This window comes from Narcine bancroftii, unplaced genomic scaffold, assembly GCF_036971445.1.
Source record: "Narcine bancroftii isolate sNarBan1 unplaced genomic scaffold, sNarBan1.hap1 Scaffold_559, whole genome shotgun sequence".
In the NCBI taxonomy this organism is placed as follows: domain Eukaryota; kingdom Metazoa; phylum Chordata; class Chondrichthyes; order Torpediniformes; family Narcinidae; genus Narcine; species Narcine bancroftii.
The window spans coordinates 617-26,889 of record NW_027212094.1 but is presented as its reverse complement, the minus strand read 5'-3'; the positions used below and the strand labels follow the sequence as shown (position 1 = coordinate 26,889).

The following is a 26,273-nucleotide window of genomic DNA, read 5'->3' as shown; positions in this document are numbered from 1 at the left end:
CCCACCCTGGGCGGGCTGCGCTTCCGACGCATGCGCCGTGCTGCACAATTCCGAACTACAAGTCCCGTCGTGCCAGGCGGCGAGAGCATGCGCAGATGGCAGCGGCGCCTCCCCACCACCACCCCCCCCCCTCATCTACCTCAAGCGGCTCGTTCGTCGGGCGTTTAAGATGGCGCAGGCTGCGGGCCGGTGCCGCTTTCCGGCCAGGCCGTGCGAGAGAAGACGCTGGGCGGCGAGGAGGAGGCGCAGGCGGCCCGGCAGCCCCGGGCAGGCCGGCGCCGAGGCCGAGGACGCGGCGTGGGCGGCGGCCGGGCGCCTGGAGCTCGGCCTCGGCCGCTTCGACCAATTATTCGGCGGGAGCGGCAGCGAGGTGAGCGGCGGCGGCGGCGCTGGGCCCCGGCGGGAGGGCGGGAGGGGGAGCGCGCGCGAGCGGACCCCCCCGGGGCGCGCGCCCTTTGTCCTGGACGCGCGCGCGCGAGAGAGTGAGAGAGGAGAGAGAGAGAGAGAGAGGGGAAGGCGAGCAGGCGGGCGGCCTGGCTCCGGGCGGGGAGGGGTTGGGGGGGAGGGGTTGGGGGGGGGGGAAGGGGAGGCCGCGGCGCTGCATTGTCCGCCCTACACTGGAGTTGCGGCCTGCAGCGGGGGCCGACGCGGCCTCACCGGGCCGCTCTGCACGGCTCCGGTCCAGTAAATGCACGGCCGCTCCGCACTCTCACTGCAATACATGCACCATTTCAGAGCCCACCTTGCACGGTTCTCATGGCATTAAATGCACGCCTGCCCCACACACTCACTACAATACATGCACAATTTCAGAGCCTACCCTGCAAGGTTCTCATGGCATTAAATGCACGGCCGCTCCGCACTCTCACTGCAATACATGGACCATTTCATAGCCCACCTTGCATGGTTCTCATGGCATTAAATGCACGGCCACCCCTGCCCTCTCAGTGTAATACATACACCATTGCATAGCCCACCCTGCACGGTTCTCATAGCATTAAATGCATGTCCCCGCACTCTCACTGCAATAAATGCACGGTTTCAGAGCCCACCCTACACGATTTTCATTGCATTAAATTCACAATTGCTCTGCACTTTCATGGCAATACATGCACCAGTGCACAGCCCACCCTGCATGGTTCTCATTGTATTAAATGCAGGCTGCCCCGCACTCTCATGGCAATATATGCAGCATTGCATAGCCCACCCTGCACGGTTCTCATGGCATTAAAGGCACGGCTGCCCCGCATTCTTACTGCAATACATGCAGCATTGCATAGCCCACCCTTCACGGTTCTCATGGCATTAAATGCACGGCCACCCTGCACTCTGACTGCATTACATGTACCATTTCATAGCCCACCCTGCATGTTTGTCATCGCATTAAATGCACACCTGCTCCGCATTCTCACCGCAATGCATGCACTATTTCATAGCCCACTCTGCACTCTTCTCATGGCATTAAATGCACGGCTGCCCCGCTCTCTCACTGCAGTACATGCACAATTTAATAGCCCATCTTGCATGGTTCTTGTTGCATTAAATGCACAGCTGCCTGGCACCTTGTTGCAATACATGCACCATTTAATAGCCTATCCTACACTGTTCTCGTTCCATATAATGCATGGCTGCCCTGCACTGTCACTGCAATACATGAACAATTTAATAGCCCACCCTGCATTGTTCTCGTTGCATTATATGCACCGTGGACCTGCACTTTCATTGCAATACATGCACCAGTTTATCCCACACTTTTTATTGCAGCATGTGTATCGTTTTACAGCTTGCCCTGCAGTTTACATTGCATTAAATGCAGTATTTTATTAGCCCTGCAGTTTCTGTGCAATAAGTATGTGATTGCCCTGGACCTTCACATTAAATCCACCCTCTTATTGCCTGCACTGTTTTCATTGCAATAAATGCACCATGTAATCTCCTGTCTTGCTCTCTTTTCATCGCAATAAATGCATCCCTGCCTCAGCGCTGCACCGAATGCAGCCCTGCTACGTTGCAGGTCCGTGACCAGTACTTGGGTTGGTGTGGGGGAGAATCTAAGGGGGAAATGATGCAACAGGGGTGAGATTGGAATGTATTTAATAGGCAAACAATTACAGATGACTACCTTGGATTTGTCAAAGCAATGCCTTGCGTGCTGTGCACGAGATGGGTCAAGCAAGGTTTCACCACAAGTTGCCTTGATGAGAGATGGAGGAGGTCACGGAAAGTACGGGCACTCCTACAAACGAGGCATTTTCTGCTGACGTTGGGGGAGCTGGGCCTCTCTGGCTGACCATCCACACAGTGTCTATGGTCTCGGAGGGGATGGAGGGGTGCTGGAGTAATGAGGCGCAAGAAATCAAGGAACATTGTGGGGGGGGTCAGCGGGCGTTCCCGCCCGCTGACCCCCCCCCCCCCAGATTTATTGTCATCATATTGGTTGGGAGGGAGTGGGCTCGGAGGGAGGGAGGGGGCTCGGAGGGAGGGAGGGGGCTCGGAGGGAGGGAGGGGGCTCGGAGGGAGGGAGGGGGCTCGGAGGGAGGGAGGGGGCTCGGAGGGAGGGAGGGGGCTCGGAGGGAGGGAGGGGGCTCGGAGGGAGGGAGGGGGCTCGGAGGGAGGGAGGGGGCTCGGAGGGAGGGAGGGGGCTCGGAGGGAGGGAGGGGGCTCGGAGGGAGGGAGGGAGGGGGCTCGGAGGGAGGGAGGGAGGGGGCTCGGAGGGAGGGAGGGAGGGGGCTCGGAGGGAGGGAGGGAGGGGGCTCGGAGGGAGGGAGGGAGGGGGCTCGGAGGGAGGGAGGGGGCTCGGAGGGAGGGAGGGAGGGGGCTCGGAGGGAGGGAGGGAGGGGGCTCGGAGGGAGGGAGGGGGCTCGGAGGGAGGGAGGGAGGGGGCTCGGAGGGAGGGAGGGAGGGGGCTCGGAGGGAGGGAGGGAGGGGGCTCGGAGGGAGGGAGGGAGGGGGCTCGGAGGGAGGGAGGGGGCTCGGAGGCACATGATCGGTTTGAGGAGAGATGGGGTGGACTTGGGTAAATGGGAGAGGCTCCCATTGACTGCTGGATCAACACTGAGGAGTCGGGCCGAAATCCAGCCACATCCCTGGAGCGCTCTGTTAGCGTCAGGAAACAATTATTTTTGTGGAAGCTGTAAGGCGGAGAACAAGGTGCAAAAATTACTATAAGCTCATTATGTCAACAGAATATTTTTATAATAAATAAGAAGTAAAACAGGCAAGTCTTAAGTCACTGGTTGAAGCAAAAACACATCATTGGAGAAACTTAAAAGGTCAAACTGTGTCTTTTATATCTCAAAGATACATAACCAGGGGAATGGGGCACTGGTTTGTGTTCTTTATAGAAAGGACACGGTTTGACCTGCTGAGATTCTCCAGCATTGTGTTTTTTTAAAAAAAATTATAATAAAAAATAGTTCTGCCCCCTTTTAAGGGGCGATGCGGTTAGCGTGACACTGTTACAGCGCCAGCGACCCAGGCTCAAAACCGGCACTGTCCATAAGGGGCTCCGTTTCCTCCCACTCTTCAAATCATACCATGGTTGTAGGTAAATTGGGCTTGTGGCCTGTTACTGTGCTGTGCGTCTTTTTAAAAAAAAAAAGAGGAAAAAGTGAGGCAGCGTCTGTGGTTCATTGATCATTCAGGAATCTGGTGGCGGGTGGAAGAAACCATCCTTGTGCCGCTGGGTGCTTGTCTTCAGGCTCCTGGACCTCCTTCCCGGTTGCAGCAGAGCGAAGGGGGCATGGCCTGGGTGGTGGGGGTCCTTGAGGATAGAGGCTACTTTCTTAAGACATCGTCCTCGGTGGAGTGAAGTCTGGTGCCGGTAATGTTGCAGGCCAAGTTCACAACCCCCTGGAGACTTTACTGTTCTGTGCATTGGCACCTCTGTACCAGACAGTGATGCAATCAGCCAGAACGCTCTCCACGGTCCACCTCTGGAAATTTGCATGAGTCTTCGGTGAACTACTGAATCTCCTCAAGCTCCGCATGCCTTCTTCCTGATTGCATCAACATGGAGGCCCCAGGACAAATCCTCAGAGATGTTGACATCAGGAATTAAAGGCACCATCGAGGACATCTACATCAGGACAGATCAGTACAATAAATGTGGCGAAAATGCTGGAGGAACATGGCAGGTCGTGCAGGAGGTAAAGATTCGGCCAAAAAGTCAGTGGATATATCTTTACCTCCTGCAGATGCTGTGAGAACGGAGTACCCCCAACATTTCTGTTTTCATAGCATCTGCAAACTTTGGGGTTTCACTCCATAGTGCAGTGCAGGCCGTTTGGCCCACCTACGTAAACCTACACCAAAAACGAATCCTTCCCTACTCATAACCCTCCAGTTTTCTTGCATCCATGTGCCTGTCTGAGAGTCTTTTAAATGTTCCAATTCTACCAGTCACCCCCACTACCCCATCCCCAACAATGCATTCCAGGGAGGGTTTAGTTTTCTTTTTATGGGGAGTGTTCCACACCCCCACCCGCGGTTTCAGTTACCCACAGTCCAAAAATATTAAATGGAGGGAGAGAGAGAGACCACATTCACATAACTTTTTATATTGTATATTGTTATAATTGTTCTATTATTAGTTATTGTTGTTAATCTCTTGTTGTGTCTGATTTATAAATTTAACTTTGTCACAGGTGTGTTTGTGTGGGTTTTGGCAAAAACATAGTGTTTGGTCATCCGCTGGGGGTTTTAGAACATCCCCCGCAGATAAAGGAGGGTCACTGTTTACAAAAGGCAACAAGACGCAGAAGCAGAAATAGACCATTCAGCCCATCGAGTCTGCCCCCCCATTTAATCATGAGCTGATCCATTCTCCTACTCAGCCCCACTGCTTGATGTTCTCCCCAAAACCTTTGATACCCTGGCTAATCAAGAACCTTTCAATCTCTCCTTTAAATACATCCAATGACCCGGCCTCTACAACCACCGATGGCAACAAATTCCACAGATTTACCACACTCCGACTGAAGAAAATCCTCTGCGTCCCTGTTCTAAGCGGACGCCCTTCAATCCTGAAGTTGTGCCCACTTGTCCTGGACTCTCCCACCGTGGGAAAAAACCTTTCTGCATCGACTCTGTCCACACCTTCAACATTCAAAATGTTTCACTGTGATCCCCTCTCCCTTCCCCTCTGATTCTCCTAAATTCCAATGACTTCGGGCCAAGAGCCGCCAAACGCTCCTCGTATGATATCCCTTTCATTCCCGGAATCATCCTCTCCAACATCCTTTCATAAACGAGGAGCCCAAAACTGTCCACAATATCCCAGGTGAGGTCTCACCGGGGCCAATAAAGCCTCAACATCACATCCCTGCTCTTCTTGAAATGAACGCCAGTGTCATCTTTGCTGCCGAATAAAATGCTGGCATTTATTTCAAGAGGAATAGGATATAAGAGCAGGGAGGTGATGTGGGATGGCATAACATCGAGGGCTGAAGGACCTAAAGTGTGCTGTAATTTTCTATGTTCTGAATGTCCGTGGATTCGCCTCCAGTTCTCCCGCATCCTCTGTGGCCGCACAGACTTCTGTTCGACCCATCGCACGTCTGAGATCCCGAGCTGAACCTCCGACACAGATCAGGAAGCCCTTCAGCGCGCGAGGCCCTCTCGAATTTCATTTCCAATACCTACTTCCCATAAGCCTATCTCCAGCAGCCCATGTGGCTCCATCAACCGCAAGTCGCCCGAAGCCTGTGTGGGTCCTTCAGTCGCTGAGCCCCTCGCTAGCCCTGTACCATGGTCACTTTCCCTGTGGGGGAGTCTCCTTTTCAATGGGGGTGGGAGGGTGTTCTCCCCATTACTGGGGCCCTCCACTGGTCTGCTGCTCCCTGGAGTCTGCAACCCTTTGCGGTCCACTGTCCAGAACAGGCACCGCCATCTTGAGTACAGACCTCCGTGGGCGCAGGATTTATAAAAAAAAGTTAGCTCCTTTAACAGGCCGTTTATAGCCTGTACGGAACCATCTGCAATCGGACCCTACGGAGCACCTTTGTGCCTCCACTCCGGGCTCTTCCGTGTCTGTGCTAGCTGCAATGCAACCATGACAGCAAAGTGACTGAGATCGTGTAGGAAGTGTGATGTGGGAGCAGTCCCTGGTTAGTGGAACAAAGGGAGGTTGAAGAGCTATTGGAAAGAAGCTGTTCTTGAACCTGGACTTTATGCCCGAGGGTAGCAGTGAGAAGAGGTTGTGACCGGGCTGATGGGCCTCCTTCATGACATTGGCAGCCTTATTGAGGCAGTTGGTGTCTGCGATGGATAAGAGGTCGGGACCTAGCAGTGTTCACTACCTTCACGTGCACCCCACTTCCCAGACCAGGCTGTGATGGAACTGGCCAGTGTTGTTTTTTGTAGATGTTTGATGGAGTATCTGACAGCACATACTTCGATCTTCAAATTCTCAATGCTCCTCGTGGTTTTATAAACCTCTGTTTACACAGGTAGACGGGGTGATGAAGGGTGTTGGAGAACAGAGAGACCCTGGGGTACAGGGACATCATTCCCTGAGAGTGGGGACACAGGGAGAAGGGGCAGGGAAGGGTGTTGGAGATCAGAGAGACCCCGAGGTAGAGGGACATCATTCCCTGAGAGTGGGGACACAGGTAGACGGGGCAGTGAAGGGTGTTGGAGAACAGAGAGACCCCGGGGTACAGGGACATTGTTCCCTGAGAGTGGGGATACAAGTAGGCTGAGGGGGGACCTGATAGAGGTTTATAAAACCATGAGGTTGGTGAGTCTAAAGCTGGAGGGTTTAAGTGAGGAGATTGAAAGGGGGCAATTTCTTCACACAGAGGTGGGTGGGGCTGTGGGACGAGGAGGTGGGAAAGGGAGAGAGTTGCACTGTTCGAACAGATCCGTGGGTTTGAGGGAGATTCAGAATCAGGTTTATTGTCATGACCTGTTTCTCAAAATGTGTTGTTTTGTGGCAGCATTGCAGTGGCAAAAATCGCTATCCTTTCTAATTCTGTAAATTCGCTGTTTTGCAAATAATTCCTGTAAAAGAAGAGAAGAAAGTGTCTGGGGTTCGTTGTCCATTCAGGAATCTGATGGCGGAGGGGAAGAAGCTGGTTTTGAACTGCTGGGTGTCTGCCTTCAGGACCTCCTTCCCAATGGTTGCAGAGTGAAGAGGGCTTGGCCTGGGTGGTGGGGGTTCGTGAGGAGAGAGGCTGTTGTCTTGAGGCACTGCCTCGTGTCGATGTCCTCGATGGACTGAGGTCTGGTGCCTGTGATGACGCTGGCTGAGTTTACAACCCTTCCTGTCCTGTGCATTGGCCCCTCTGCATCAAACAGGGATGTGATTTTAAAAAAAAAATTAGACATACGGCACGATAACAGGTCAATGCCACCCAATTGACACACACCCCTGATACATTGCGAATGGTGGGAGCCCCTGGGGAAAATCCACACAGACACGGGGAGAATGTACAAACTCCTTACAGTGTCAGATTCAAACCCCATCCAGATCGTTGGCACTGTAATGGCGTGTGCTTACCGCTGCACTAACTGTGCTGGCCCGATGCAACTCGTCTGGCAAAAGCCTCCAGCTTTTGTGGATAGCATGGAGGATGTTGGGCTGAAGGGCCTGCTCCTGTGCTACAAACCCTTGGGAAATGGGATGAGTGCATTCTTGCAGCCAGCACAGGCCCAGTGGGCTGAATGGCCTTTGGATCTGTGCTGTGAGTTCTGGGTGGAGGCTTCTCGCAGTGATTGTGGAGGAAGGAGGCCTTGACTCCCACTGGCGAGCACTGTAGCACTGTTGTGTTGAAGGTGGGTGGGTCGGGCATGATGTGTTACACCTGCCAGTGGAGTGACAGAGAGAGGTGGGAGGTGACCTACACAAAGCCCGGACTGGTTCAGCCTGTTTCCGCGCTCCAATAGGTGTGTGCGCGCGTCAATCTGGTCCCACCCTGCCTCAGGTGAGTAAAACCTCTGTCCTTTGTTCTCTCTCTCTCTCTCTCCCTGGTTATCTAATCCCAGGGCCCATTCCAGCAGGCAGCTTCAAACACTAGCAGACTCCAGACTCTTGGCCGGTGGCGGAGGTGTTCTCTGCTCCCTGTTCCTTTGGAGTTGAAGCACGGAAACTCCCTCTTCTCCCCACCCTACAGTACCCATCCACTTTGCGTCTCTGCCACAGCTCCATCACCGCAATGGAACCGATCTCCCTCTTTGTGCGCGCTCCCTCTCCCCCTTGTTGTGGAGCTCCCAGCCAGCGTTGTTGAGGTTGTTTTATTTGAAAGATTCAAAAGGGAAATTGCATGTGGCTCCTTACGGGTAGACCAGCAGGAGAGTCCTTTAATCAGCCCCGATCGTGCAGAACGGTGGTGCAGGCTTGAAAGGCTGAATGGCCTTCTGCATCTCTGTGTAAAACGGGTGGTAAACTTAATGACATCAAACAATTCCCCCCCCCCCCCCCTCCACAAGTCTGTGGTGGGAGGGAGTGGGCTGAAATAAAAAGGGCATTGAATTTTGCACAGTTCTTACAGCAGTGCAGTGCTGAGAACAGAGAGGAAAGCAGGGTTAACATAGCAGTTGGCGCAACACTGTCTGTCAGGAGTTTGCACGTTCTCCCCTTGTCTGCATGGGGTTTCCTCCCACCGTTCAAAACGACCTGGGAATTGTAGGACAAATGGGCGGCACGGGTTTGAGGGCCAAAAGGGCCTGTTACTGTACTGTATGTCCAATTGAAGTTATAATAGAAATCCACAGCACAGTTTCAGGCCTTTTGGCCCACAGTGTTGTGCCGACCCAGTAACTTACACTAACAACTGCCTAGAATTTCCTGTATGCATAATCCTCCATTTCTCTCAGTTCTATGTACCAATCTAAAGACCCTATTGTCCCTGCCTCCAGCAGTACATTCCATGCACCCCCCACACCCCAGACTTACTCCCAAGCATCTTAAAACTATGCCCCCTCACGTTGGCCATTTCAGCCCTGGGTCGGGTGGGGGGGGGGAGCCTCTGGCCATCCACACGATAAATGCCTCTCGTCATCTTGTCCACCTCTCTCAGCTCTCCCCTCATCCTCCATTGCTCCAAGGAGAAAAGACCACGTTCACTCAACCTTTCCTTGTGAACATGCACTCCAACCCGGGCAGCGTCCCTGTAAATCTTCCCTGGACACTCTCTATAATATCTAAATTCTTCCTGTATTGAGGCGACCAGAACCGAATCCAATATTCCAAACCAGACCCAGCCAAGGTCTTGGAGGGCCGTAACATTGGCTCATGGCTCTTCAACACGACCCCACCGTCGATTCGAGCTTCCTTTATCGTCACGTAATAGTACAGAACATTTAATATTATACAAAATTGCCTTCTGCCTGCTATACGGCAAAGATTTGCCATTAGTGTTGCCTGGCGCCCCTTAGAGTATGACAGAGAGAGCCCCTTCAGAGATGCTGAGGGTCCGTGGATTTGCCTCCCACAGCCTCTGCATTTGCATGGACCCCTGTTCGACCCGTCAGCCACTCAGGCTCCGGATCCAAATTTCCGATGCGCTCAGGAAGCCCTTCGGCGCTTGAGGCTCCTTTGGGAGCCCCTTCTTGCACTTGGTGCCCTATCGAATCCCTGGTTCCCTTGAGTCACTCAACAGCAGCCCGTGCAGGTTCCTTGGCCACTGAGCCCCTCGCTGGTTACCGCCCCTTGGGGTCTGTAATGAAGGAGAACACACCCTACGGCTTCCAAAAACATCGCTCAGTTCACTGCTCAGAGTCCTCCCACTGCATTCTCCCCACAAATTTGAACAGCTGAAATTCGATGAGATATTTCCCACCACTCCCCAGCTTTCTCTGAATCCCAGCGAGTTCAGGCTCAGAGCCATCAAGTGCTTCTCGTACATAAACCCTGGAGTGTGTCAGTCTCTGCTGGACTCTCTCCCTCATGTTCAGGTTAATGCAGATATCGTGCATCTGGGTCAGCGGGGGGATGTGGTCTCAGGTTGGAATCAATGAGCTCCATAGCACACAAAAGGGGCCCTTTTGCCCAATTCTCCCCTGCTGAGCAGGTGACCTCCCAAAGTTAGTCCCTTGGCCTACCTTTGGCCTGCCCTTTCAGTCACGAGCTGATCCATTCTCCCCAATCTGCCCGGCCTTTCAGTCATGAGCTGATCCATTCTCCCCACTGCCCAGCCTTTCAGTCATGAGCTGATCCATTCTCCCCAATCTGCCCGGCCTTTCAGTCACGAGCTGATCCATTCTCCCCACTGCTCAGCCTTTCAGTCACGAGCTGATCCATTCTTCCCAATCTGCCTGGTCTTTCAGTCACGAGCTGATCCATTCTCCCCAATCTGCCCGGCGTTTCAGTCACGAGCTGATCCATTCTCCCCACTCAGCCCGGCCTTTCAGTCACGAGCTGATCCATTCTCCCCACTCAGCCCGGCCTTTCAGTCACGAGCTGATCCATTCTCCCCACTCAGCCCGGCCTTTCAGTCACGAGCTGATCCATTCTCCCCACTCAGCCCGGCCTTTCAGTCACGAGCTGATCCATTCTCCCCACTCAGCCCGGCCTTTCAGTCACGAGGTGATCCATTCTCCCACTGCCCAGCCTTTCAGTCTCGAGCTGATCCATTCTCCCATTGTCCGACCTTTCAGTCAAGAGCTGATCCATTCTCTCCACTCAGCCTGGCCGTCTCTCCATAACCCTTGACGCCCCGGCTAATCAAGAACCAATCAATCTCTGCCTTAAATACACCCAATGACCCAGCCTCCAGAACCACCCGTGGCAACAAATTCCTCAGATTCACCACCCTCCGGCTGAAGAAATTCCTCTGTGACTCGGTTCTGAGCAGACGCCCTTCTGTCCTGAAGTTGTACCCTCTTGTCCTGGAGCCTCCCACCATGGGGAACAACCTTTCTACATCGACTCTGTCCATGCCTTTCAACATTCAAAATGATTCAATGAGATCCCCCCCTCCCCATTCTCCTAAATTCCACCGAGTTCAGGCCAAGGGCCGTTAAACACTTCTCATATGATAACCCTTTCATTCCCGGAATCGTCTTTGTGAACCTCCGCTGAACCCTCTCCAACGTCAGCACGTCCTTTCTTCAATGAGGAGCCCAAAACTGCTCACAATTCTCCCCATGAGATCCACAAGGACCGCATAAAACCTCAGCATCACATCCCTGCTCTTGTATTCAATTCCTCTTGCAACGAACACCAGCATCACATTTGCCTTCTTCACCCCTGTCTCAACCTGCAAGTTCACCTTCAGGCCATCCTGCACAAGGGCTCCCAGCTCCCTTTGCAATTTTTCAATTTTCTCCCCACTCAGAAAATAGTCCACCCGTTTATTTTTTCGACCACCCACTTTCTGATGTCGTACAGGGCATTTTTCCCCATATCCGAAAAGTTGGGGACTGGACGTTTTTCGGCTACCAGAACAATGGCTTTCAACAGTTCAGTGGTATCAACAGAATATTTGTATTAATGGTTAAACAACAGCAAAAAACCACGACAGGCTTTTCCAGCATGAAATAATTATTAATATATCCCAAAAAAACAGCGTGACTTCTGCTTACAAATGGAGCAGGGAAGGGAAATGGAGAGGGGGAAGGGAAATGAGGAGGGATGGGGTAATGGGGAGAAGAAAGGGGAAGAGGAGGAAGGAAGGGCAGGGAGAAGAGGGAAGAAGGAAGTAGGGGCTGGGGAGAAGAGGAACCTTGAAGACGGGGGGGTGGGGGGGAGGGTAGAAGCTGAGCAGAAAGGTTCAGGAGGTTGTAACTACACGTTCTCTCTGCACTTCAGAGCGAAGAGTTCACCGGCTTCACGTCGGACGATGACGCCCTGACCAGCCCCCTGCGCCTCGCCCTCCGATCCCAGAAACGTGAGTTCGACCCCTCGCTTGGCTGGTGCAGCGGGGGTGAGTGGGAGAAGACAGGGAGGGTGGGGGAAGCCGCCACTGCGACTCGCGCTGGTGCCTTGGTTTGGGGCTTCTACGCCCTATGCGTCCTATCAGGACTGTGCAAAGAGAGCTCTGAAAGGGACAACTGGGACAGCATGGGGAGTCAGGCAGAAGGGCGTGTTTCCCTGCTCTTCGATCAGTTCTACCTGGCAGAGTCTGAGCTGTCGCGGCTGGCACAGAGTATCATGGGCTGTTCCGGTCGTCCGGCTGTAAGAAGGTTGTCATTGAGGGGGAAGTGGGGGTACAAAAGATTCATTGGGGCATTGTGGGACTTGAGGGGGATGGTCTTGGGTTAAAGGAAGAGGCTGGGACTTCTTCCTGGAGTGTCAGAGGTTGGGGGGGTGCCTGATAGAGTTTATAAACCCGCAAGGGGAGTGGATAAGGTAGACGGTCACGGTCTTTACCCCTTCAGGGTCGGGGAGCCTGAAACTGGAGTCTAAAACTTCCCCTCCCACCTTCTCTCCCTCCCCTCCCGCCCTCTACCCACCTCCCCCTCTCTCCCTCCCCCCTCCCTTCTCTCTCCCTTCACAGATAGAACACTGAACTCTGGCGCCCACCTCCCACATCGGACCCCACCTCCGCCCCCCTTGCCCCAGACCCCTGCCCCTCACCGCCCTCGTCCCGGCCGGCCACCAGGCCCTCGCAAGTCCGTACCCACCCCTTCCCCCCGCCCTCCCAAGCCCCGAGGGGCCGGCAGACCGCCCGTCCCCCACCCTTCCCGTCGCCTGATTCCGGGACCCTCCGCCGTCAGGAGGAAGGGCCTCCTCCTCAAGGCCAAGGCCCGCCAGCTGCGAGGGTCCCGGAGACCCCCATTCGGCCGGGGCAGGGGTAGGCCCGCCGTCTCAGTCCCTCCCAGGGTCGGGGTCCGTCGTGGGAGGCCCCCAGGGAAACGGGGGGAGCAGCCCCGATCCCTCCGGGGTCGGCCTCGCCTCTCTGCTGCCCCCCCAGCCTCCCCCTGCATCGACCGGACCCCTGAGCCAGGCCCGAAGGCAAAGTTCCTGAAGAACATCCGCCAGTTCATCATGCCTGTGGTGAGCGCCCGCTCCTCCCGCCTCATCCGGACCCCTCGCCGCTTCGTCGACGACCAACCACCCCTCACCCGCCCGCCTCGCCCCCCCTCTCCTCCACCACAGACACCTCCATCTCCCCTCCCTCCTTCTCCCGCCCCCCCGGAAGCCAACAGCCCCTCCCCGCTCCCCGCCCCCCCTTCCTCTCCCCCTGACATACCAGAACAGAGGGAGTCGCCCCCACCCTCCCCTCCTCTCCCGGAGCCCCCCTCCCCACTGACCCCCCCGTGTCCCACTGTCAAGGCAGAGAAAGGAGAGGAGGGAGCAGAATACCCGGAATGTCCGGAACCCTGCACCAGTCCCCAGCTTTCTCCCTCCTCCCCGCTTCCGGTGTCTAGGGACAGACAGACACAGACGGAAGCTGCAGACGTGAAGCGGGAGGTGGTGGAGGAGGGGGAGGAGGCGAAGCTGGAGACCCCTGATGCTGTGCCTCAGTGTCGGCCCACCCTCTGCATGTCAGCCATGGACGAGCGGATGGTGAATCTGCTCAAGGCGGCCAAGGTGCAGTTGATCAAGATCGACCAACAGAAGTACTGGAAGTCCCAGCAGGTGAGGGGGCGGTGGGGGGGGGGGGCGGAGGGGAGGGGGCGAAGGAGGTGGGGGGCTGGCAGTGGGAATGGTGGGGGGGGGGAAATGTGTGGTTGGGCTGGGAGGATAGCAAGAGAGGGGTCAAAACTGGCCTTGGAGTGGGGCTTTGGGGCGGAGATGGAGTATGTGGGGAACGGTAGTGGAGTTGGGGGAGGGGGTGGAGGAAACCTGGGGGGGTGCAGGAGCATGGGGATTGGAAAGGAAGGGGGCAAGAGAGGAAAGGGAAGGATTGGAGGTGGGGAGGTGGGGCCGGGGCATGCAACTGAGATGGGAGGGTTCGAGAGGGGTGGGGCAGAGGGAAGGAATGGTGGCGAGGGAAGGGGTGGAGAGAGGAGGGAGGGAGGAGGTATCACAGTGACATTCATGGCATGTCTGCTTCCCCCCCGCACCCTGTGGACTCTCCCGCTGGTTTTCGCCACCCCCTCTCGCTGCCCTTTCCCCTCTCCCGCCCTCTCTCTTCCCACCTCCCCCTCACCCCCAGCTTGCCGGTCAGACAGGTGTAGAGCCAAAGTCTCCGGTGAAGGAGCCCTCACCCTCTCCACAGGGAAGGGAGGTGCAGAGTGATGGGGACGAGGAATCAGCCAAGCGGAAGCTGGAGTCTCCAATGCCAGAAGAGAAGAGGGCCAGAGTGGAGGCGGAGGTGAGTGAGGGAGGGGGAAAGGGAGGGAGGCTGGACCCCATTGGTCTGCCCCACCCCCTCATCCGGGGCACGCCGCCTACCCCCTCCCCTCATTCCACCCCTCACTGCCCCTGAGGGGGGAGGATGTGCTTGAGCTAAGCCCTTGACACCCTCCCGCTCTGCCCCCTCGGTCCGCCAACCCTGCCTTCTCCACCATAGCACCCCCTCCCCATCTGATCCAGCTCCCCCTATCCTCAGAGAACAGTATGTACTGTTGAGGTTTCCCACGGTGGGTCACAAATGCCCAGCGAGGGCACTCGCCCTGTGAGCAGTCCCAGCAATGCAGCGTGCACATACAGTGGTGTAGTCACCGTAGAATAGGCTTCATCTGGTGGGTGGGGGTGTTCCATAAGGAACCTGATGGCTGCTGTAAAGGAAGTACCCTCGATTTCCCTTCCTCGGAGATGTACTACCCCACGGGCATGGCTGATGAGACTGCGACTGTGGGGTGAAGCAGCGGAGAGGTTTCATTTAGCTGTGTGCCATTTGTTCTCTCCCCCCCCCCCCCAACAGACCCCGTTGCCTCCCCAGGGGCCAAGGATCAAGCATGTGTGCAGGAGGGCGGCGGTGGTGCTGGGAAAGCCTCGAGCCATGGTCCCTGCGGATGTTCCTCGTCTCAGCGCCCTTCCCCTGCATGAGAGGGAAGGCATTGCCACAGGGCTGATGGACGGTAAGAGGGGGCATTTGTAACCATCTTCCGGGGTCAGACCACACTGGGAGTGCCGTGCACAGTTCCTGGTCTCCGTATCCCACACTGGGAGCACCGTGCACAGTTCCCGGTCTCCGTATCCCACACCGGGAGCACCGTGCACAGTTCCCGGTCTCCGTATCCCACACCGGGAGCACCGTGCACAGTTCCAGGTCTCCGTATCCCACACCGGGAGCACCGTGCACAGTTCCCGGTCTCCGTATCCCACACCGGGAGCACCGTGCACAGTTCCCGGTCTCCGTATCCCACACCGGAAGCACCGTGCACAGTTCCCGGTCTCCATAATCCCACACCGGAAGCACCGTGCACAGTTCCCGGTCTCCATAATCCCACACCGGGAGCACCGTGCACAGTTCCTGGTCTCCGTATCCCACACCAGGAGCACCGTGCACAGTTCCCGATCTCCGTATACCACACCGGGAGCACCGTGCACAGTTACCGGTCTCCGTATCCCACACCGGGAGCACCGTGCACAGTTCCCGGTCTCTGTATCCCACACTGGGAGCACCGTGCACAGTTCCCGGTCTCTGTTTCCCACACCGGGAGCACCGTGCACATTTCCCAGACTCCGTATCCCACACCGGGAGCACCGTGCACAGTTCCCGGTCTCTGTATCCCACACCGGGAGCACCGTGCACAGTTCCCGGTCTCTGTTTCCCACACCGGGAGCACCGTGCATAGTTACCGGTCTCCGTATCCCACACCGGGAGCACCATGCATAGTTCCCGGTCTCTGTATGCCACACTGTGGGCACCGTACACAGTTCCTGATCTCCATATCTCTGTATGGTGATGTGGGGTTCAGAGAGAGGATGCGTTGAGAATTACTGCATTGGTTGTTAAAGCCTTGTGACTAATGTGCCCCTCTCTCCTTCTCTTCCCTTCCCCCCACACAGCCGATTCCTCGTCCTCTGAGCCCCCAAGCCCCTCCCCAACCTCCATTCCCCCTCCCGCTGCAAGGCCGCCGGAGAGCCCTGCACCAGTGGAGGGGTTAGCGGCTGAGGAGGAGGGGGTGGGGGCGGAGGGGCAGTTGAACCCGCCGGCGGTCGGCGGGGTTGGGGCAGGTCAGCCCAAGCGTCGGGGGAACCGCTGTGGCAGCTGCAAGGGCTGCCGCAACCTGTCGGACTGCGGCCAGTGCATCAACTGCCTGGACAAGCCCAAATTTGGGGGCCGCAACACCAAGAAGCAGTGCTGCGTGTGAGTAAAGACCCCGTTCCCTCTCCCCCCACCTGACAACCCAGTGGTTGCTCCCCAGCCCCACCCAGCCCAGAGCAAGCCATTCATGCCACAGTGTGATCCTTACTCCCAATAATCCTTCCCTGCATGAGGATTACTCAGAATGCAACAGCCTAGAAACAGGACCTTCAGCCCTTCTAGTCTGTGCCGAATCATTTTTTTTTGCCTTGTCCCACTGACCTGCACCCAGTTCATAGCCCTTCATACCCCTCCCCCCCCATAAACACCTCCATTCACCACCACAGCTCACCCCCACCCCTCTGTGTGAAGAAGTTCCTGCTAAACTTTTCCCCTTTCACCCATAACCTATGTCCTTTGGTTTGTAACTCATCGACCCTCTGAGGGGAAAAGCCGACCGACATTTACTCTGCCTCTCCCCTCATCATTTTAAATATCAAATCTCCCCTCATTCTTCTACGCTCCAGGGAATAAAGTCCGAACCTGTTTAACCTTTCCCTGTATCTTGGTTCCTGAAGTCCGGGCAACATCCCTGTAAATCTCTACACTCTTTCTATCTTATTGAGATCTTTCCTGCAGTTCAGTGACCAAACCTGCACACAATTCTCCAAATTTGGCCTCACCAATGTCTCGTAGAACTTTTCCAGAACATCCCAGCTCCTGAACCCAGTATTTTGATTTGTGAAGGCCAATCTAATGTATATTTAATTTTATTTTTAATTGCAACAAAGTCCGTTGTACTTGTTCTTCAAATCCACTGGTGGTGCAGTCCACACGATGGTCCAGTGATCCAGGTTCAAATCCACAGCGTGGGTTTCCTCTGGGTGCTCCGGTTCTCCCCCCCCCCACCGCGGGGTGTATTCGGGCAGCGCATGGTCCTGTGCTGGAAGGAGGGCTGTAACCGAGCTGTATCTCCAAGTTCAAAGGTGAAAAAAATTAAACATGGTCCATCCCTCACACTTATAACCCTCTATTTCTCTTGTGCCTGCCGAAGAGTCTTTTGACTGTCCCCTATTGTTCCAGCCTCCGCCATCACCACCCGCACCCCCCCCCCCTCACCCCGGGCAATAAATTCCAGGCACCCACCACTCTCTGATGCCTCCCCTAAACTTTCCGTCATCATATGTCCTCTGCTATTTGCTGTTGCCACAGGGAAAAGGTTTTGAAGAGGTGTCCACCCAATATAAGCCCCTCATAATGTTATGCACCTCTATAAACTCTTTTCTCATCCTCTCGCTCCTAATAGAAAAGTCCAGCTCTGTCAATATTGCTTCTTGTGAAATGTTTGGGGAATGATATGGGCATGTGAGGAGGGAGCAGGGCCATAGGATTATTTTGGGGACAGATACAAGTCTGGGGAGAGAGCGGGGCAGTGGGATCACGGAGGGGACTGATACAGGGCTGTGGAGCAATGGGATCAGTGTGGGGACTGATACAGGGGGATGTGGAGAGAGAGCGGGGCAGTGGGATCAGTTTGAGGTTTGATACGGGGATGTGGGGAGAGAGCAGGGCAGTGCAAACAGTGTGGGGACTGATACAAGGGTGTGGGGAGAGTGTGGCCAGTGGGATCAGTGTGGTAACATATACAAGGGTGTGGGGAGAGAGCGGGGCAGTGGGATCAGTGAGGAGACTGATACAGGGCTGAGGAGCAATGGGATCAGTGTGGGGACTGATACAGGGGGATGTGGGGAGAGAATGGGGCAGTGGGATCAGTGTGGGACTGATACATGGCTGTAGGGAGAGAGCGGGGCAGTGCGATCAGTGTGTGGACTGATGCAGGGCTGTGGAGGGAGATTGAGTCAGTGGGATCAGTGTGGGGGCTGATAAAGGGCTGTTGGGAGAGGGGCAGTGAGATTAGTGTGGGAACGGATACAGGGCTCTGGGGACAGAGCGGGGCAGTGGGATCAGTGTGAAGTCTGATACAGGGGGATGTGGGGAGAAAGAAGCGCAGTGGGATCAGTGTGGGCAATGATACAGGGTTGTGGGGAGAAACCGGGACGGAGGATTAGTTTGGGGATTAATACAGGGGTGTCGGGAGAGAGCGGCGCAGTGGGATTAATTTGGGGACTGATATACAGGTGTGGGGAGAGAGGGATAGTGGGATTTATTTGGGGACTCAGAGCTGTGGGGGGTGAGCGGGCAGTGGGATCAGTGTTGGACTGATGCAGGTGTGGGGAGAGAGGCAATGGCATTATCTTGGGAATTAACACAGGGCTGGGGAGAGAGTGAGGCAGTAGGATCAGTGTGGGGACTGATACAGGGGGATGTGGGGAGAGAGCGGGGCAGTGAAATCAGTGTGGGGACTGATGCAGGGTGATTTGGGGAGAGAGTGGGGCAATGGGATCAGTGTGGGGACTGATACAGGGCTGTGGGGAGAAACCGGGAAGGGGGATTAGTTTGAGGACTGATACAGGGGTGTGGGGAGAGAGGCAATGGCATTATCTTGGGGATTAACACAGGGCTGGGGAGAGAGTGAGGCAGTTGGATCAGTGTGGGGACTGATACTGGGATGTGGGGAGAGAGCGGGGCAGTGCGATCAATGTGGGGATAGACATGGGGCTGTGGGGAGAGAGAGTGGAAGATGGCTTGGAAGCTGTGGTGCTCTGAATTAATCTCTGCTGACACCTGTTGTCCTCCAGGGGGACTGCAGGTTGTTCTCGTGACCAGAAAGGAGCTTCCTGTCTCCTTGAGATCAGAGCAGACGCTATTGTCATGTGACAAAATAGTAGTGTAATATTATACCGAATCACCTTCTGCTTGCTGGAACAGTGAAAGATTATGCATGGTGCCCCTTACTGTACGAGGGAAAGTGAAACCCCTTCAGAGTTACCGAATGTATGTGGATTCACCTCCTGCAGCCTCTGCAGCCGCGTGGACTCCGATCCGTTGCTGCCCGAGCCCCAGATCCAAACCTCAGACGTGATCAGGAAGCCCTTCAGTGCTCGAGACCCCTTCGGGATCCCCTTGCCCTCAGCCACCTCTTGAATCCCAGTTCCCACATGTGGTTCCTGTGAGCCGGTCTCCAGCAGCTTCTCCTCAATGGGCTGTGTTCACCCCCTGGACTCTGAAACCTCTTGTGGTCAGGTGCCTAACACAGGTGACTGTTTGAATATGGACCCAGCTTGCTCCCCACCCCCTGTTTCCGAGTTATAAATGGGAGGGGAATCTGAAAGGGTGGGGGGGTGAGGTGGGATGGTGAATAGGATGAATAATATGTTCATATTCCCAGGGAAGCTGCAGTCTGCCATCTATCATGCGTGTCGGGAGATTGTTTGGTGAACCTGCAGGACCCAGATGGGCTGAGAGGCTGTGATCTTTTCTCTGCTGTTACAGGTGGCGGAAATGTGACAAGATCGAGCGGCGGAGGCAGGAACGGTTGGCAAATGGTACGAGCTACATCAGGGACCTGGGTGAAGCTCCATCTGCCCTGTGCCATCACACAGTTCCGGGGTCAGACACAGAGTGAAGCTCCCTCCACATCATCCCATCTCACACGCCTGGGGTCAGACAGAGTGAAGCTCCTTCCACACTGTCTCGTCACACACTCCTGGGGTCAGACACAGAGTGAAGCTCCCTCCGCACCGTCTCATCACACACCCCCGGGGTCAGTCACAGAGTGAAGCTCCCTTCACAACATCTCATCGCACACACCCGGGGTCAGACACAGAGTGAAACGCCCTCCGCACCATCCCCTTACACACTCCCGTGGTCAGTCAGAGAGTGAAGCTCTGTTAATGTGGTCGTATGGGAGTCATAGGGGGTTTCGATTGCTTGTGGTCCTGTTGCCAGATTTCAGTTGGTGGGGTTCATGTTGTCAAGTGAAATGAGGTCTGGCTGCTGGGTGACAGCCTGGTTTGTCAGGGTCCTGTTGGAGGGTGATGGGCTGGGTTCCTGTGGGTCTGGTCGCTGGGAACCAGCGGGTTGCTGGGGATTTGTTGTTGGTTGCTGGGCACCCATTGCCATGTTGGCGTGGTCTCATTGCTGGGTGACAAGCCGATTTGTGCGATCCCATTGCCGGGTGACGGGCTGTTGCTAGAGACCCGTTTCTGGGTGACAGGCTGTTGCCAGGGACCCATTGCTGGTTGACAGGCTGGTTGCCAGGGGTGATAGGATGGTTGCCAAGGACCCATTGCCATGTGACGGGCTGGTTGCCAAGGACCCATTGCCATGTGACATGCTGGTTGCCAGGGGCCTGTTGCCATGTGACGGGCTGGTTGACGTGGTCCCATGGCCAGGTAACAGGTTGGTTGCTGGATAATGGGTGAGTCTCCAGGGATATGTTGCCGGGTGACGGGCTGGTTGCCGGTGTCCTGTTGCCAGATGATAAGCTGGTTGCTGGGGTCCTATTGCCGGGGATAGTTGGTTGACGGGGTTCCTTTGCCAGTCCTGACTGCCCCCTCCCTCTCTTCCCCACCACAGTGAGGAAGAGGAGCCGCCTCCCCCTGGTGCCCACATTGGACACTCGACCTGTCATGGGCAAGGACGACGAGGAATGGCTCCCCGATTCCCGGGGCTACTCTGCCTTCGAGTACGTGCTGGGGGCAGCAGTCCATGATGGAGCCCCGCGCAATGGAGAGACCCCTCCCCCCGCCCTCACCCCCGAGGCCCAGCTTCAGCGCAAGTCCATCCGCCGTACAGCCCGTCAGTGGTCCTGCTATGCCCTGTTTGAGGAGTCCGACTTGTCGGGGTCTGACCAGGAGGCCAAGCACAACCCCGGAAGCCTGAAGGGTGAGCTGGCGTGGAGGGAGGATGGGTGGGGATTTGGGTTGAGGTGGGGGAGATCTGTGGGAGGCGTAGAGGGAGGTGGGATTGGAGGGTGGTGAGAAGGGTGAAGGGTAAGGTTGAGCTAGGGTGAGGGGGTTGGCACAGGGGAATCCTAAGGGTTTCTACAGGTTTATTAAGAGCAAAAGGACAGTAAGGGACAAAAATTGGTCCTCTTGAAGATCAGTGGTCGGCTTTGGGTGGAGACAAAAGAGACGGGGGAGATCTTAAATTTTTTTTCATCACAGAGTTGTGGGAGGTGAAGAAAACGAGCAGTGATGGTCATGAAACCAACACAGATTAAAGAGGAGGAGGATGTGTTCGCTGTCTTAAAGCAAATGTGAATAAATCCCCAGGGAATGACAAGATCCTCGGACCTTGAGGGTCCCCTGTGTAGAAATCGTACAAAAGTAACCCTGAAAATTATAGGCCAGTGAACCGTACGTCAGTAGGAGGTAAATTATTGGAAGATGTTCTAAAAGGTCAGATGTACAATTATTTGGATAGCCAGGGACTGATTTGGGATAGTTAGCATGTGATAGGTCGTGTTTAACCAATTTCATAGAGCTTTTCGAGGAGGTTACCAGGAAACGACGAAGGAAAGACTGTGGATGTTGTCTACATGGACAAGATCCTGCATGGGAGGTGAGACAGGAAGGTTCAGATGCTCAGTATTCACGGTGAAGTAGTGAACTGGATTTGACAATGTCTGGATGGGAGGAGCTAGAGAGTAGTGGTGGACAAGGCTTCTCACACTGGAGCCCATGACAAGTGGAGTGCCTCAGAGATCGGTGCCTGGACCATTGTTGTTTGTCATCTATATTGATCTGGTTGATAATTGGATCAGTAAGTTTGCAGACAACACTAAGATTGGAGGGGTTGCGGGCAGCGAAAGTTTTCAAAGCTTGCAGAGGGATTTGGAGCAGCTGGTAAATTGGGTTGAAAAATGGCAAATGGAATTTAATGCAGACAAGTGCGAGGTGTTGCATTTTGGATAAACCAAGAAAGGACAAACACGGTAAATGGTCGGGCACTGAGGAGTGCAGTAGAACAGAGGGATCTGGGAATATAGATAAAAAATTTCCTGAAAGTGGCGTCACAGGTAGACAGGGTTGTAAAGAGAGCTTTTGGTACATTGGACTTCATAAATCAAAGTATTGAGTCCAGGATTTGGGATGTTAGGTAAAGTTGTATAAGACATTGGTGAGGCCAAATTTGGAAAATTGTGTGCAGTTTTGGTCACCGAACTACAGGAAAGATCTCAATAAGATAGAACGAGGTTAGAGAAGATTTACTAGGATGTTGCCCAGACGTCAGGAACCGGGTTACAGGGAAAGGTTAAACAGGTTCAGACTTTATTCCCTGGAGCGTAGAAGAATGAGGGGAGATTTGATATTTAAAATGATGAGGGGGAGGGACAGAGTAAATGTAATTTGGCTTTTTCCACTGAGGGTGGGTGAGATACAAACCAGAGGACATGGGTTAAGAGTGAAAGGGGAAAAGTTTAGGGGGAACTTCTTCACACAGAGAGGGGTGGGGGTGTGGAACGACCTGAGGTGGTGAATGTGAGCTCAAATTTAGCATTTAAGAAGAATTTGGACAGGTACATGGATGGGAGGGGTATGGAGGCCCATGGACTGGGTGCAGGTCAGTGGGACGAGGCAAAAAAAATGGTTCAGCACAGACTAGGAGGACTGAGGTAGCCTGTTAATGTGCTGTAATGTTCTTTGGGAGGGGGACTGTAGGTGGGGTAGGGGGAGGTGGGATTTGAGAGTGGTGAGAGATTGCAGAAGATGATGGGAAGGGGAGGTGGTGGTGGAGGGGATAGGAGGTGGGGGAGGGTTGTGGGGAGGTTGGAGTGGGGGATGGTAAGGGACTGGGGAAGTGGGATGGGAGTGTGGGCAGGGGGGAGTTGGAGGTGAGGCGGGTTAGTGTGGTGGTGGGAGGGGTTGGAGTGTAGGGTAGGAGGAAGGTGGAGAGGAGGGGAGGTCAGGAAAGACAGGGAGAGGACGTTGGATAGGGTCAGGTTGGGAGACGATGTCTGAGTTGGTGAGGGGGGTCTCAGAAATTGGGGAGAGCAGAGTCCATCCTTGGGGTAGTGGAGGGGGAGTCATCTACCTTGTGGTCCAGGTCCACAGTGCCTGAGGAAGTTATGGTGGGGAGGGGGCAAGGGCAATAATTAGGAGGGGTGTCCAAGCTTCATCCTATGTTTCACTCCTGGTTGTGGAGGCAATGCAGTGTCTGAAGAGGGGCAGGGTCTCCAGGCCTGAGTCAAGGGGTTGGTTCTGGAGGGGGTGTGGGGTGGAGTAGAGGAAATTGACCTCTGCCAATCTTTATGCCTCCTGCTAGATGACCTACAGTCCATCATTGACGACCAAGGTCGACTGAAGCCCTTGCACTTGAAGTCCCGGAAATGCCGCGAGAAGGTGAGTGGGAGGCAGGAACTACTGCTTCACGAGTGGTCAGCGTTATGCAGGGCAGGAGCAGCTCACAGTGAGGTGCTCCCGGTATGGGATACGGAGACTGGGAACTGTGCACGGGCGTTCCTGGTGTGAGATGCAGATACTGGGATCCACGCATGGTGCTCCCGGTATGGGATATGGAGACGGAACAGTGCACGGCGCTCCTGGTGTGGGATTCAGAGACCAGGAACTGTTCGTGGTAGTCTACGGGGTTGTGTTACAGTCACAGAGTACAGGGCGCGATGTGACCGACACGGGGCGCAGGGCGTGGTGTGACCGACACGGGGCGCAGGGCGCGGTGGTGACCGACACGGGGCGCAGGGTCGCGGTGTGACCGACACGGGGCGCAGGGCGCGGTGTGACCGACACGGGGCGCAGGGCGCGGTGTGACCAGGACACGGGGCGTAGGGCGCGGTGTGACCAGGACACGGGGCGCAGGGCGCGGTGTGACCAGGACACGGGGCGCAGGGCGCGGTGTGACCAGGACACGGGGCGCAGGGCGCGGTGTGACCAGGACACGGGGCGCAGGGCGCGGTGTGACCAGGGCGCGGGGGCGCGGTGTGACACGGGGCGCGTGGCGCGGTGTGACCGACATGGGGCGCGGGGCGCGGTGTTACGCGGGGCGCGGTGTTACACGGGGCGCGGTGTTACGCGGGGCGCGGTGTTACGCGGGGCGCGGTGTTGCGCGGGGCGCGGTGTTGCGGGCGGGGGGCGCGGCGTGACGCGGGGCGCGGTGTGACGCGGGGCGCGGTGTGACGCGGGGCGCGCGTGGCGTGGGGCGCGGCGTGCCGCGCGGCACTGGCCGCGGGCCGCAGTTCAGGGAGACAAAATGGTGCAATTAATAGCATGGCAGCATCATCTTTTCTCAGCACAGGGTCTGTTCAAGAGCCTGATAACAGCAGGAAAGAAGCTGCCATTAGAACCTGGAGGTGGCTGTTCTGTAGCTGGTATCCCTTCTGACCTACAGGATTGAGAAAGTGACCAGGAAAGGGTAGGGACCGGGTTCTGTAATATGTTGGCAGATCACCCTGAGGCAGTGGGAGATGTCAGAGTGGTGGGGAATGAAAGGTGTATGTGAGGATCCGAGGCCCCGCTGACGACCTCCCCATTCTCAGTGGGTGTATCTCATCCCCCACACAATGTTTGCATACATCCGAGCTGACGCGTTCTCTCTCTCTCTCTCTCTCTCCTCTCTCTCTCTCTCTCTCTCTCTCTCTCTCTCTCTCTCTCTCTCTCTCTCTCTCTCTTTCTCCCTCCCTCCCTCCCACTCCCCAGGAGCCGGCAGCGTGCCTTTTGAGCAAGCAGGAGCAGACGGCTCTGAGCCCGCTGAGTCCCTTCATCAACGGTACCGGTGGCAGCAGGCACAAGGGACCCCCGGATGGCGTGCACCGGATCCGCGTTGACTTCAAGGTCAGCCTGCACTTGGCAGGGGCTGCAGTTGTTCACAGGCTCTATTCCAAGCCACATTGTTTTCAAATGTACTTGGGACATGCCCGATGTGTCAGTGTTCAAATATACACAGTACCCATTCCCCACTGTGTTACACAGTTCAAATGTACACAGGACTCTTCCCTGTTGTGTTAGTGTTCATATGTGCACACAGAGGACCCATTCTCCATTGCATTCGTGTTCAAATATAAACAGGACCCATTCCCCCCTGCATCACAGGTTTGAAATATACACAGGTTCCATTCTTCATGGCGTTGCAATGTTCAAATATACACAGGGGCGTGTTAGCTACTGCATGGCAAGATTCAAAAATACACAGGACCCATTCCCCGCTGTGTTATGTGAGTCACAGAGCGCAGGGACGTGTACACAGGACCTATTCCCCACTGCGTTGGTGTTCATGTATACATAGGACCCCTTCTGTGTTGTGTTGTGTTGCATTGCACTGTATTCCAAATGTACGCGAGACCCATTCTCGGATGTTACTCGCGTGCACGACCCATTCCGTCGCCGAACATCCCAACACTATACATGACAGGCTTTTTCTGTGTATCCTGCATGCATGCCCACCGTCATCACTGTTGTGTTGTCATTTGTCCGCTTGCAACTCGAGAGGCTAACTTTCCCTACCCCTCCCCCCACCTTCCATAGGGAGGACTGCAGCATTGAGAACGTCTGGCTGATGGGCGGCCTCAGCGTCCTATCCTCCGTGCCCACCCTTCCCCGTGTCCTCTGCCTCCTCTGTGCAAGTCAGGGGCACCATGAGGTAAGTCCCACTCCCTCCTGCCAGGGCGGCGGCCCCTGAGCTCGGGGCCCACGGCGCACATCTTGGTGTGATTTTGCCCAAGCGTGGTTCAGGTTTATCGCCTAGCAATGCCTTAGTCCGGTGCACAGCACGGCAGGTCAGATGCAGCGCAGAGTTACAGAGTGCTCCGTCAGGATGGAGCAAAGGCAGTATTGTTTTATGTGGGTGAGGTTCATTCAGGACCCTGTTGACAGATGTCCCATCTCCAGGCGATCAACAAGGAAGGATTGGTGTCCCTGTTGTAACGGGGGCTGGACAAGAGAAGTGGGAATGCTTCTCACCCATTGCCGGGGGATTTGGAGGTCGGTTGGAACATCACAGCCCAGGAACAGGCCCTTGTAGTCTGTACTGTACTATTATTTACCTCGTACCACCTAGTCCACACCCCCTCCCATCCACGTACCCGACCAAATGTTTCTGAAATGTTAAAATTGAGCCACCTCCACATCCCCACCCCTCTCTGCGTGAAGAAGTTCCCCCAAACTTTTCACCCTTAACCCACAACCTCCAGTTTGTATCTCACCGACCCTCAGTGGGAAAAGCCGACTACGTTGTCTCTCTTAAATATCAAATCTCCCCTCATTTTCTACGCTCCAGGGAATAAAGTCCAAACCTGTTTAACATTTCCCTGTAACCCAGGGCCTGCACCCT

The 26,273-nt window shown here is 55.4% G+C and overlaps 1 protein-coding gene across 1 annotated transcript; it reads left to right on the top strand.

Moving 5' to 3' along the window:
- Nucleotides 1–25,924, top strand: LOC138750991 (histone-lysine N-methyltransferase 2B-like; the record flags this gene model as incomplete). The annotated part of the gene is made up of 13 exons (XM_069913084.1): nucleotides 1–370; nucleotides 11,753–11,831; nucleotides 12,441–13,525; nucleotides 14,046–14,204; nucleotides 14,757–14,913; nucleotides 15,848–16,148; nucleotides 19,479–19,531; nucleotides 20,565–20,873; nucleotides 23,256–23,332; nucleotides 23,469–23,696; nucleotides 24,644–24,846; nucleotides 25,608–25,771; nucleotides 25,832–25,924. Coding segments are annotated over exons 1-13 (3,109 nt in total), but the record flags the coding sequence as incomplete, so codon positions are not given.
- Between the last annotated feature and the right edge of the window lie 349 nt (nucleotides 25,925–26,273).